This window comes from Vicia villosa, unplaced genomic scaffold, assembly GCF_029867415.1.
Source record: "Vicia villosa cultivar HV-30 ecotype Madison, WI unplaced genomic scaffold, Vvil1.0 ctg.000029F_1_1_3, whole genome shotgun sequence".
Lineage (NCBI taxonomy): Eukaryota > Viridiplantae > Streptophyta > Magnoliopsida > Fabales > Fabaceae > Vicia > Vicia villosa.
The window spans coordinates 112,472-125,545 of NW_026704963.1; the positions used below are offsets into that span (position 1 = coordinate 112,472).

At 34.0% G+C, this 13,074-nt stretch overlaps 2 protein-coding genes across 2 annotated transcripts; both read right to left on the reverse strand.

Annotated features, from left to right (window-relative positions):
• Positions 1-556: 556 nt before the first annotated feature.
• On the reverse strand, positions 557-2,462 carry LOC131622368 (serine/threonine/tyrosine-protein kinase HT1-like). The gene is made up of 3 exons (XM_058893396.1): positions 1,871-2,462; positions 1,099-1,554; positions 557-890 (listed from the first exon to the last, which is right to left on the reverse strand). Exons 1-3 carry the CDS (start codon positions 2,228-2,230, stop codon positions 651-653), a joined length of 1,056 nt encoding a protein of 351 aa, XP_058749379.1. The 5' UTR covers positions 2,231-2,462; the 3' UTR covers positions 557-650.
• Positions 2,463-12,162: 9,700 nt separating this feature from the next.
• On the reverse strand, positions 12,163-12,667 carry LOC131622369 (oligopeptide transporter 3-like). Its single transcript, XM_058893397.1, has 2 exons — positions 12,518-12,667; positions 12,163-12,422 (listed from the first exon to the last, which is right to left on the reverse strand). The coding sequence occupies exons 1-2, from the start codon at positions 12,650-12,652 to the stop codon at positions 12,177-12,179; spliced, it is 381 nt and encodes a 126-aa protein (XP_058749380.1). The 5' UTR covers positions 12,653-12,667; the 3' UTR covers positions 12,163-12,176.
• Positions 12,668-13,074: the final 407 nt, after the last annotated feature.

The following is a 13,074-nucleotide window of genomic DNA, read 5'->3' on the forward strand; positions in this document are numbered from 1 at the left end:
TCTCTCTCTCTCTCTCTCAAAATATTTTCTTTAGATTGAATTAATTTCAGATACTGTGAGTGGTTTAAACACCATCTGCAAGCGTATCTCTTAAACTATTCATTATCGTGCAAGTAATAATAGTAATTATTTTGAACATACTGTTTTATCTTGAAGACGTCGTACAAACTCGACTGCTTTGCATAATTATTGACAGTATGACAAAACGTTTTAAAGAAAACTACTTAGTACGCAACTCGTCCCGATAATTTTTTTATGGAAATTTATTTTTCAAAACCGAAAACAACAATGTAATTCTAAAGCAAATCATAAAGTGTATTGTATGTCTGATGTAATTAATATTTGATTGTTTTATCATAGTGATATAGTTTTAAATTGGATTTTTTATTCTAGTGATGACATTGTTGATAGTCATAATTGTTTTATCCCATCGGAGTCACAATATTAGCCAATACCACATAACATATTAAAGAAACAGCGTAGTATATATGGGACTTAACCTATAGTAATATCTTGGGTGATAAAATTCTAATTAAAAGGCTCATCAAGCTAGAAGTTAATTCAAATAGCACCATACTATTCCATCTTGGGATTGATATAATACAATTATAATCAGATTATTGAAAAGAGAGTCCTAACTTCTAAGCCTCTCAAGAAGTGAACTTGTTGCCAGCATTACAATTTGGTAAGCATTTCACAAGTACATTACTAGGACTTGGTTTGTAGGTAGATAAAAATTCAGGATCCTGCTCGAGTGAATCAGTATATCTCTCCAAATTTGAGACTATCTCAACAAAATGTGGCCGTTTATTTGGATTGCTTGACCAACACTTCTTGATGAGATGACTAAATGCCAATGGACAATCAGATGGTAATGGAGGCCTTGCATTCTGCACAAATATTCCAAAAATCAGAGTTTATAGAAAATCAAGAAATGCACGGAAATAAAATTGGACGGATTCTTGATGCTTAGAGAGATCCACGCATTCACGCAGTCAGCACATCAATAGCCATTGAACTACGATACTTAATATATATAAAAAAACAAAGCAAAAGTTGTATTGAAATCAAGATCGAGGCGTACTATAGCAACGATACCTTGTGAGTTACTGCATATGCTGCTTGTTCTGGTGTCATGTTATCAAATGGTGTAAGTCCTGTTATTAGCTCCCATAGAACTATGGCAAAACTATAGACATCTACTTTCTTTGTATGACGCTTTTCTCTGATCATTTCAGGCGCCATCCAACGGTAAGTTCCAGTGAATCCTTTTGCGCTTCCGGTTTGAGATTCTAAGCACGAGATCCCAAAATCCGCCACTTTTACACACATATCTTCATCCAACAACAGATTTTCTGATTTGAGATCCCTATGAAGTATTCCTTGAGAATGAAGATACTGCATCCCCCTTGCAATATCAAGGGCTAACTCAAGAACAACTTTCGGAGGAACTGAATGTGGTCCTTGTTGTTGCAGGTACTTTCTCAATGAGCCTCCAGCCATATATTCAGTGATTATGCAGAACACTGGTGGTTTCTTGCATGCTCCAACAAACTACAATAATACAATTATCAATCAAAATGTTAATAACTCGAAATATGCTTCATTTCTTCATCATTTAGCAGTTGTAATAACTGTGAAGACTCGGAACACACTCCCACACGCCAGGACTTTGACATATGGAAGGTGGTGGTTAGCAGAAACTTAATAGCAGATGGTGCAACGGATCTTAAGTTAGACTCTGATGCCATGTTAAGAAACGTGGTTTGGGCCTCACTCATCTCCACTTATAAACACATATATTATCCGATGTTGAACTCTTAACCGTTCACAAATACAGAAAAGAAATGAATGAAGAAATAGAACTTACAGTAATAATATTCGGATGGCGTAGCCGAAACAACAAAGCAACCTCAGAAGTGAATTGTCTCTCAAGCAAAGCGGCCAGTTCCTCATCCTCCTCAGGTTGACTCACAAGCTTAATAGCCACATCTATGTTCTTGTATAAACCTCTATAGATCCTGCTATGTCTCCCAGAATCAAATTTAGAACCAATAAACAACTGAGACAAATCAGCATTCCAATCATCTTCTTCATTTCCCTTAATAGCAGCTCCAGAAGAAACTAAATACTTAGACCATGACACTGCTCTTTTGTATTCCCCTAGTGAAAGCCTTCTACCCGTCCTCACATTGTTAGAAAACTCTTTTAACCAATGCAAATTCTTCATGCTTCAAATCTTCAAAATTTCAAAAAATACTAAATTTTCAAACAAAAGTGAACCATTTGCATGATAAATAACCAGTTATAGAAAATAAAAAGAAACCGAATGCAAACCATAATGACAATAATTATATTATAGTACTAGTTGTTTTCATAATTAGGAAAACAGATAACTAAAGATATCACAATGTTTATATTATTGTTAAACAATGAAAGGGCAAAAATGCAAAGAGCTGGCTCATGCCACTCTTTGTAATAACAGTGACAGTACCATCTACATTCCCAACGTGCGAAGATATACTTATGAGGAGACAATCTGGGTCTACATGATCATGACCCTTATCTTACTCTATCATACTTCCTAAATTTAAAATTATTTGTTTTGTCCCTATATATTTTCAAGCTTTCTAGGATAATAATCTACATAAAAAGTGCTTATTTTTAGCCTCTAGTACTAAAAGCATACAGCTTTTGCTGTAAAAAAAGAAAAGCATACAACTTTTTAAGATGAGCATCTTTCTTTAACAAAACACTACGGAGTATTGTATAAGATGAGAACTAAACTTGGCAATTTTTATATTAAGGTTTAATTTAAATAAAGAAATTTATTGAAATTAAAAAGTAATTTTATTTTTCGCAAAATATCATTTTTAGTCTCGTATATTAACTTTCAAGTTCATTTTAGTCCCTTTTCTTCGAAAAGTTTTATATTTGTCTCTTAACTCTTCAAAACATATTATGTTGGTCTTTTTCGTCTAATTAACGAAGAAAAAACTTAAAAATTGATTCTAAATCGATTGCTAATATGATAAAAAGAACTAAAATATACATTTTGAAGATGTAAGGGACCAATATAAATTTTTTTAAGTTAATAAAAACATTGTGATATTATATGAGGGAACATATTTCACATTTATTTCGTTCAAGATGACTATTTGATTCTCTAGCATAAAAAATAGGAGCTTGTTCAAAGATGTTGACAATGTACTTGGATTGAGAGAGAATATAGTCTCTATGAGAGTAGGAAACTTCAATCTCCAAGATGTAACGAAAAGTACCTAAATCATACATCTCAAAGTGCTTGACTAATTGTAATTTCAGATCATCAATTCCACCAACATCATGACATTTAATAATCATGTTATCAACATATAATAAACGTAATATAATACAACCATACAAGATTGACACAATCAATTCAGATACGTTGTTATAATTTAAAAAATAAACCTAAATTTTAAATTTTGCGATTTTACACCTTTTTAAAAAAATAGGTATAAAATCATAGATGTTTAAAAACAAATTTTGATTTTACACTTGTTTTAAAAAAAATAGGTGTAAAATCTATTGCTTTTGTAATTTTTAAAAAATTCATCAATGACCACTAGAATTTGGGGTCCAGTGCTGCAATACAGGCTGCACATGAGAATGACCGGCTCTGCAATCATGAGAGGTGTTGACAAATAAAGTTGAATCATGATCACTTGTTTCAAATAAAGATCTAATAACAATGGTAAACTATTTGAACCATGATTGTAATCTTGTTTCAAATTATATAAAGCCTTTTTTAACTTACACACTTCTCCTTGATTTAACTGTTTATTTAATTAGAAACTTTCGTTTCAAAGTGTCTTGTATTAATAGAGAAGGAAATAGATGTGTGGATGACATTGTTAACACTACTTTTGTTTATGATGATTTTATTTGGAAAGATAGTTTATCAAATTATATTAGGAATGATTTTTTTCAGAGAAAATATGAATTACTCTCTTTCAAATTTAATTATATGTTTTTTGCTTTGTATGCACTACACCATTTTTTTCTTCATCAGTTTTTAAACATTATATGTTTTTTGCTTTGTACTACACCATTTTTTTCTTCATCAGTTTTTAAACCACATAATTTTCTTAATGTGAATTTTGTATTAGTGTATCCTAAAAGGGTGATCACTAAGGGGCGAAATGAAGACTAAGGACCTGAGTTAGGTCCATACCGCCTCTCTGGTTGCCCATTTTTTAGTTTGGATGCATGTTTGCTGGATATATCGCTTGTCCCATTGACCACGTCACCTCCTTTTAGGAATGGTCACCTGATATGGGGAATTGGGGGGAAAGGAGATGTCCTTATTCTTTAACAATAAATAATGAGTCACTTGATCACTTTCTCATAAATAGTTGCGGATTAACCGTCCACCCCTACATCTTTTCAGTAGTAGTTGTTATTCCCAAAATGCCTAGAATCCTGACCAAGGAGTCAGAAATACCTCAAAGATAGAGTTAAGGAGGATTACGTTTCTCACACAGAAACCACATGCAATCAACTTCTCACCTCTACGTGAGCTAACTACCATCCCCACAAAATACCTTTAAACCTCTAACAACCCTTAATCAATAGGGGTTGCCACGTAATGTACTTTTTGACCAGTACAGTTGGCCTTACCGTGGAACCCAATATAATTGACGTGAGTCACACTCATCATTATTCGCCATAACTTTCAGCATCTTCCCATGAGTACGCTTAAGAAAAGCTTTGACATCATTGTCAATACCATCGCCGGTGGAGGAGAATCTAGTTCTTCTTGAAGAAAATATGCCCGTTACGTTTTTGCAACAAATGTCATACCTACTAAAGCTGCTAGAACCCCAAGGAAGGGACAGAAATCTAGAATCACCTTATCAAATGAAGACTCTTCTAGTGTTCTTCCTCATAACAATGACCCCATGGTCGTCACGGTTTAGTGTATAATTTGGATGTGAAACGAGTATTGATCGACCATGGTAGCTCTACAAACGTCTTGTTCTAGAGTACCTCTAGAGGCTCCAACTCGACCCCGCAAAATAAGATATTTCCAAGGTTATTTGATTGGCCTTTCCAGCGAACAAGTACATGTAAAGGGCCAGATGATGCTTAAAACGATGTTTGGCTCAAAGGCAAGCGTCAAAACAATTGAAGTTAAATATCTCATGGTAAATGACTTGTCCTCTTGCAACACCATTCTGGGGAGACCCACCTTTAACTTATTAGGGGCAGTCATGTCCACCCTCTATCTAAGTCTTAAATACCTATTACTTGATGGGAAGGTCAACGCAGTTAAGGGGGACCATGAGACCGCCCAAGAATGATATCAGAATAGCCTTAAGATAAGGAAGGAACTCGTTGCCTTGTGATGCCATATAGAAAGCTGGGACCCTAGGTTGGAGGTGAAGAATGAAAGGCTTACCCCTAACAAAAGACTTTAAAGAATTTTAAGAACTAGGCCCCTTGAACCACCAGTCATTGAACTAGGCACCTCTCTGTCTGAATTTTAAGAAGAGTTGGTTTCCATGCTTAAGAGGAACATTGAATTGTTAACTTGGGTACCTTCATATATGGAAAACATAAATACTATAGTGGTGTGCCATCTTCTAACAAGTATCTCAAAGGAAGCACTAGGTTGTCGAGGAAATAGGGTAGCCATTGATGAAGAAGTGCAGAACTGACAAGCACTGGCTTCGTAAGAGAGGTATAATACCCATCATGGCTTGTTAAAGTGGTATTGGTAAAGAAAGCATCAAACAAATGGCGCATGTGCATCAATTTCACTGACCTCAACGGTGTATGCCCAAAGGATCCGTACATCTACCTAGTATAGACAATATGATCGATAGGTCTTTGGTCTACAAAACACTTAGCTTCATGGATTCCTACTCCAGATACAACTAGAGTAAGATGGACCTTATGGATTCTCGCAAGAAAATATTCATGTCCAATCATGGTAACTATTATTACAATGTCATCCCCTTTGGATTATAGAACACTGACATTACTTATCAGAGACTCATGGATGGGGTGTTCTCGAAATAGATAAGGCACAACCTAGAATTATATTGATGATATGATAGTGAAAAGTTCATAAGGGGATGGTTATGCGATAGATTTACAAAATGTCCTAGAGTTAGTCAGGAAGTACAACATGCGTTTTATTTTTGCCAAATTTTAATTTGACGTTCATATAGGCAAATTCCTTAGATTCATGCTGACCAAGAAAGGAATATAAGAAAAATCCTATAAGTGTTAAGTCATCATTGATATGAGACGTCCCTCCAATGTGAATGAGGTTCAATAACTAATAGGGCGCCTAGCCTCCCTTTCTTGTTTCTTTTCATATGCAGGTGATAAATTTTTCCACTTCTTTGCCATGCTGAAGAAAAATGAGAGCTTTGAATGAAAAAGAATGTTCTCCAACTTGAAGGCGTTCCTAGCATCGCCACCCATTCTGACGTGCCTGATAGATGATTTTCCCTTGTATCTCTATTTATCTGTTACTGGTCAAATGATGAGCTCAATATTCGTCCAGGAAATAAACAAAATGGAGCAAATTGTATATTCCATAAGCAACATATTCAAGGACGTTGAGGATCGATATTAGAAGATTGAAGGCTTGCCTCGATAGTGGTGGTGACTACAAGGGAGCTTACATCTTATTTCCAAGGACATCGGATAATGGTGAAGACAAACTATCTCATTTGCCAAGTCCTCAAGAAACCAACTCTAATAGGAAGAATGATGTCTTGGGCCATTGAATTGTTTGAGTATGACATCCAATACATACCTAGAGGGAGCATCAAATCACAAGTACATGCAAATATTTTGGAAGAATTCAAGTCACCAATTGGAGAGGAGGCCCAAATCATCATGTATTTGAAGAAGGTGTGTGATTTATCTGAGCGCTTTAAAACTTTTGAAATAAATTATGTTCCTAAAACCAAATAATTTTAGAGCAGATTTTCAGTCTAAACTTGTCAGCTAAAAAAGAGCAACGTATGATAACACAGTAATTCTGGAGACACTCGTCATTCGTAGTATCAAGGAGGGTGATACTAACACCTTCAAAGTCGCCCAATCATCTAGTTGGATGACACCCATAATACACTATCTACAATCACACGAGTTACCACAGGATGAATTGTAGGCAAAGAAAAACCCCAAATGCGTAAAAAGTACATTTTGATGGTCGGAAGGCTCTGCAAAATGGGAAGAGTCTCTCCCATGTTAATTTGGTGTGGATATTTTAGGCCATCTTCCCTTGGACCTAGATTAGCTAAAGTTCATGGTTGTTGAGGTAGACTATTTCATGAAATGGATAGATGCCTAAGTCGTATCCAAGATCATAATAGAGATGGTTTGCCTTTTTTATTGGCAAAGTATCATGTGTAGGTTTGGATTTCCTGGGTCATTATTTTTGTTACAATTTGGGAGTCAGACAAAGTTTATCTCCATTGCCTATCCATAGGTAAATGGACAATTAAAATAGACTAATAAGGTAATTATGATAGGTATCAAGAAAAAGTTGAATGATGTCAAAGGAAAATGGGCCAAACAATTGCATAAAGTACTATGGTCATATCACACTACACCTAATTCAACCATCAAGGAGACTCCATTCACTCTAGTATATGGGTTGGCCGCCATATTGCTTGTTGAAATCGACACACCTACCTAGCAGCACTCTCAGTTAAATACATAGCAGAACGAGGCATGGTTAAGATATGTCACTGATCTGGTTGACAAAACAAGAGATGTTTCCCACGTTCGAGAATTCTCCACGAAGAAAAGTGCATCTAGAAGATATAACTTCAAAGTGGTTCGGAGAAAAATTCAGGAAGGCGGCCTGGTGTTAAGACAGGTCGATGTGCCCGCTCAGTAGGGAAAATTGCAATCCAAGTGAAAGACCATATTACATCTACCAAAAGCTACCTCATGGAGCCTACAAGCTCAAGGAGTTAGATGGACGATTAATTTCTAGAACTTGGAGTTCTGTCAATTTAAAATATTATTATAGCTAATTGTTAGAAGGGTGAGTCGCTAATCAATGTATAAATCTCTTTAAACTTTCATAATTTGCAACAACTCATTTTGGTTCTACTAACAATATAGATGTTCAAATTTCACTAGAAAATATTTTCCGCCTTAAAAAGGAAAATGTGAATACTGGACTTCAATTTGAAGATCATTGCCATCTAAAAAAGACCAATATGAATGATTGACTTCCATTAGAAGATCCTTGGCGCTTTAAAAAGGCCAATACTAATGTTGGACTTCCTCTGGAAGATCCTTGCCGCCTTATAAAAAGGCAATAAGGATGTTGGATTTCCACTTGAAGATCATTGTCGTCTTAGAGAGAAGTAGTGTAAACGTCACTCCTATAAGATAATTAAAGTCTTGCCTAAGGGATTTAACTAAAGTCTCTCTCGATGAACTCAATTAAAGTATCTCCTGAGACTCAACTAAAGTCTTTCCTAAGTGACTAAGCTAAAGCCTCGTCTAAGGGACTAAAGTCTTTCATAAGGCACTCAACTAAATTCTTTCCTGAGGGACTTAACTAAAACCTCGTCTGAGGGACTAAGCTAAATTCTAGTAAAAATACCCAACATTGGCCATGTTGAAGTATTCCATTGAAGGTCCCCTTAGGGGTGTCAGAATAAAGGAAGATAAGGTAAAACACTTCACCCTTTACAAGTCCTCATGTTTTAGGAAATGTGTATCATTATATCCTAAATGGGTGACTAGTAAGGGGCGAGGCGGAGACTAGGGACCTCAGTTGGGTCTATAACGCCTCTCTGGTTGCCCATTAACTAGTTTGGGCGACCTATTTGTTGGATATATTGTCCGTTCCATTTATTACGTTGCCTCCCTTTGAGAATGGTCGTCTGATATGGGAGAGTGGGAAAATGACGTGTCCCCATTCCTTAACAATAAAGAATGGGTCATTTGACCACGTTCTCGAAAATAATGGTGGATTAACCGTCCATTCCTATATCTTCTCAATAGTAGTTGTTATTTCCAAAGGGCTTAGGATTCTGACCTAGGATTACTATAAATACATCATTAATAATGTTAAGGAGGATTTTGATTCTTACATAAAAAGACCACATACACAACTTCTCACCCCTTACGTGAAATAACTCTCATCTCCATAAAATTCACTAAAATTTCTGATAGTCTTTAATAAATAGGGGTTTTCACATATTGTACTTTTTAACGAGTAAATATTTTAACAAGGAAACAACTTATAATATTCTTTTCATAGATTCCGACCTAGTCCCCCAATGTGTTTTATGATAATATTTTATTTAAAATGTTGTTTTAGATTGTTATTGTAAGAATGAAAATCTAATTGGGACACACCTCACCTTATATTATTATTATTATTATTATTATTATTATTATTATTATTATTATTATTATTATTATTATTATTATTATTATTATTTTGAGTCAGCTATGGTGTAAACTGAAAAATGTATTTGATAAAAAAAATATTTTTAAATTTTTTAATTAAATATTAAAAAAATTATTATCATATTTTTTACCAAAAAGATAAGGGGGATCGTTAAAAAAAATCTTTTTAATTGTGTATTTAGAATTTTTAAAAGATTTATATCAAGCAAAATTTGAAAAACAATATGAATTGTTAGTCATGAATTTAAACCATCCCAAACTTTCTTAATTCTTGCATTTACTTTTTCTCTCTTATTCATATTTAGTAATTGTTATTTTTAATATTTATGGTAATATTTATTATTTCTTTTAAATTATAACGTTTAATATAGAGATTATAAGCAGTGCATCGTAAATGTAAATTATTTTTACATCACCATTTAATAAAATTATAACATTCATCTATATTATGTGCGCGTGTGTGTGATCTAGCGGTGAAACGCTTGGGTCTTGAGTGTGTGCTCCTCTCAAGGTCTCAGGTTCAAAACCCGCTAGATTCAAATTGCTTATTAAAAAAAAAAACATTCATCTATATTATATTAATATTTTAATATTAAAAGTATAATTTGGCGGAATATATGGATTGAGTGTAAAAATATTAAGTGCATTTTTTTCTCTCTTTAATTTATACTATGAATATTATTACTTTTTTAATTTATGTTTTTGGTCAAAAAATTTGTCTTTTAATGTAAATTTTTCCACACTATGAATCAATCACAACTATTCGATTTTAAATTTTCTTAACTTTTATAGGTAATAATAACTTATAAAATGTTTTTTTTAATCTAAGGAGTATTTTATAGTGGGTAAATTAATAGTAACATAACATCTCTATAATTTTTTTGTTTATCTTTTTGTGGTGATTGATTGCACTAATCCAGAGCAGATTGTTGGCAATGTCGTTGATTTTAATTTGTACGTATTGCATGTACGTGTGAGAAGGGAGGGCCGGATATGTTTGTAAGGAGAGAAAAGCTGAGAACCATAAATCTTGTCTGAGTTGTCCTCCCTCCTATAACCATCATCAGGTGTGCCCCTGACAGGGAACTCCAATCTTAAAGTTTTATGTTTCAACACCTTGCTGGCAACCCAATTTTTGTATCTAATACGACACAAGACACTAATTATTGGTTCATATCGGGTAAGGGCAGTTTCGTCATATTCATTCTCGGCCATACTTTACCTAGCTGTGTTGGATTTTGACAAACAGTCCTCTTCCGTATACGGTCGGGTCTCTCTCACTTCCTTTTATTTCACTCTCTTTTTTCCATCACAAACGTGTTTTTCCCACACGCTAACGTGTTTTTTCCCAATGGTGTTTCATTAATTACTTGGTTTTTTTTTCGACAAAGAGGAGATACCTTAGATAGAATCATGTGATTTGTCATGTGTGCATGGCTGGTGAAGGCTACCGCTTGATAACTTGTGCTTCCTTCATGGCTAGCAATGTTAGCACTTCACACGTCTTCATTACTACTTTGAATTCCTATCTATTATCTTGTGTGTTAGTTATTTGAATTGACAAGAGAACTTGACAATTCCGTGGCACTAGAGGTGGGTGTAACCCCAATCATTTCAAGGATTAAGTTGGTGAGGAGTGACTGAAATTATTATTTATATAACATTGGTTTTGAATCCAAAATCTCGGTTTAAACATATTGAAAGCAATTTTTATTATTGTAAAATCTGGCTTGGATCGATTAATCGGACAGATTAAACTCGAAACCAAAGGTTAGATTAGTTTGGAAGTTATTGGAACGTAATTGTAATTGATCAGATAAAAATCAATATCATTCAACCAATTCATTGGTCAAACCAATAAATCGGTTAGAACTATTGTATGGTTGTAGCTAATTTGAATTTGTATAGTTTAGAATTTATTTTATTTTATAATTATTTCATTTTGATTTTCAAAGGAATTGAAACTTTATTTAAAATTGTTATTCCATTTATTTGCATCAATAATTTTATAAATTATTTTTTTTAGATTTTATAGTTACGAGATTTATGTCAAGAAATTTCATTTCATGAAAATATTTGTTCTTTTTAATGTATATAAACCATATTAGCTTGAGGGTGACAATTCGATTTACTATACTGATTATGAACTGATAGACAAAGTATTTGAAAAATCAAGTGCGAAAGAATCAATGTTTACCACTTGGATGGAAGCAAATAAGACATATCCAGAGGCTAGAAATTTAGGGTTAAATATACAAATCTCCCCTGTAATGTTAGCGAGTTTAGGTTTTAGCCCCTGGTAAAGTTTTTTTTGTAAAACAAACCTTGTAATTTTCAGATTCTCTCACTGTAGCCCCTATTGAGCCCAGATTCCATTTTTGAATGACTTGGCAGTACATCTGGATTTTAATTTTATTTTGATTTAATTTTTATAAGCCACGTGGAATTTTCAATTATTTTAATTTTTTTATTCTTTTTTTATCTACGTTTATATTTTTTTTTTACATTTTTTAAAATTAGTTTTATTAATATTTTATAAGAAGATCTATTTTACAAATTAATTATTAAAATTTAATTTGGGCCTCTTTGAACCCATGATATTTACACACACAATTATATTTTCAGCCCATTACTCCAGCCTATTTTTAAGTCATTAATAGCCATGTATTTTTGTATTATATACACTCATATCATCTTCTTCAAAAACGATGTGGGACTCCAAAAATACTGAGTTATTTGTTCATCACTGCTGTGCAATATAAGAAGCTGGCCACTTGAAACACCAACCAAACCAACTGTGTTGTGTACATGCAACGAGGAGGGATTTTCATGTAGTGCCCGAGCTTGAGATCTGACAAGAAAGAGAGCGCGTGGACGGTGCTGATTCTCCCATAAATCTTAAAGAGCAAGTTTGCAATTGGTTTTCCAGGAAGGATATACCCAATCATGAACTGTGCTATAATGTCATATCCAGGTTGCTGCAAGATAACCACCACTTATGTTACAATCAAGTTTCAAGGGGAAGGAAAAATACTATACTAGAGATGGAAGAAATATTCATTGGACTTAATACCTGGTTGGTAGTTGCTTGGATGACACTAATTGGGAGGGTTACAACAAAAGCTAAGGCAAAAGCAAAGAGCATACCCCACCATGGAAGTTGTACATCCACTTTCCACACCAAAGACATCATTATGGATAGTGCCATGCTTCCAAATAATAAAATGAGGAACCAACATTCTGGTACTGTCTTATAAGCCTTCATGAGTCTACCAAGATGCGCAGTCCACAGCATATTTACAACTTGTCAATTTTGGTATAATGGTTGTTGTGTTGTGCCCACTAAAGTTAAACAAAATGTTTTTTTCTATTGTCTATTTCAAGCTAGTAATTAAAGTCAATGATAAACTTGATTAGCTTTAACTTTTACTGATTTAACAACTCCATTCATTTTCTTTTTCTGTATAATTGGGATGTTTCTATTTAGTATTGTTGTCAATTTCATCCCAGTAGTTCTCAATTCAATCCAAGTTACACTTCAAAATTAGCAAATAGTTAATTACCATCTTCATTTTCAATGGCCATTGGCAAAGATGTTTCAAGAACAATGACTCCACCCTGCCCAGCAAT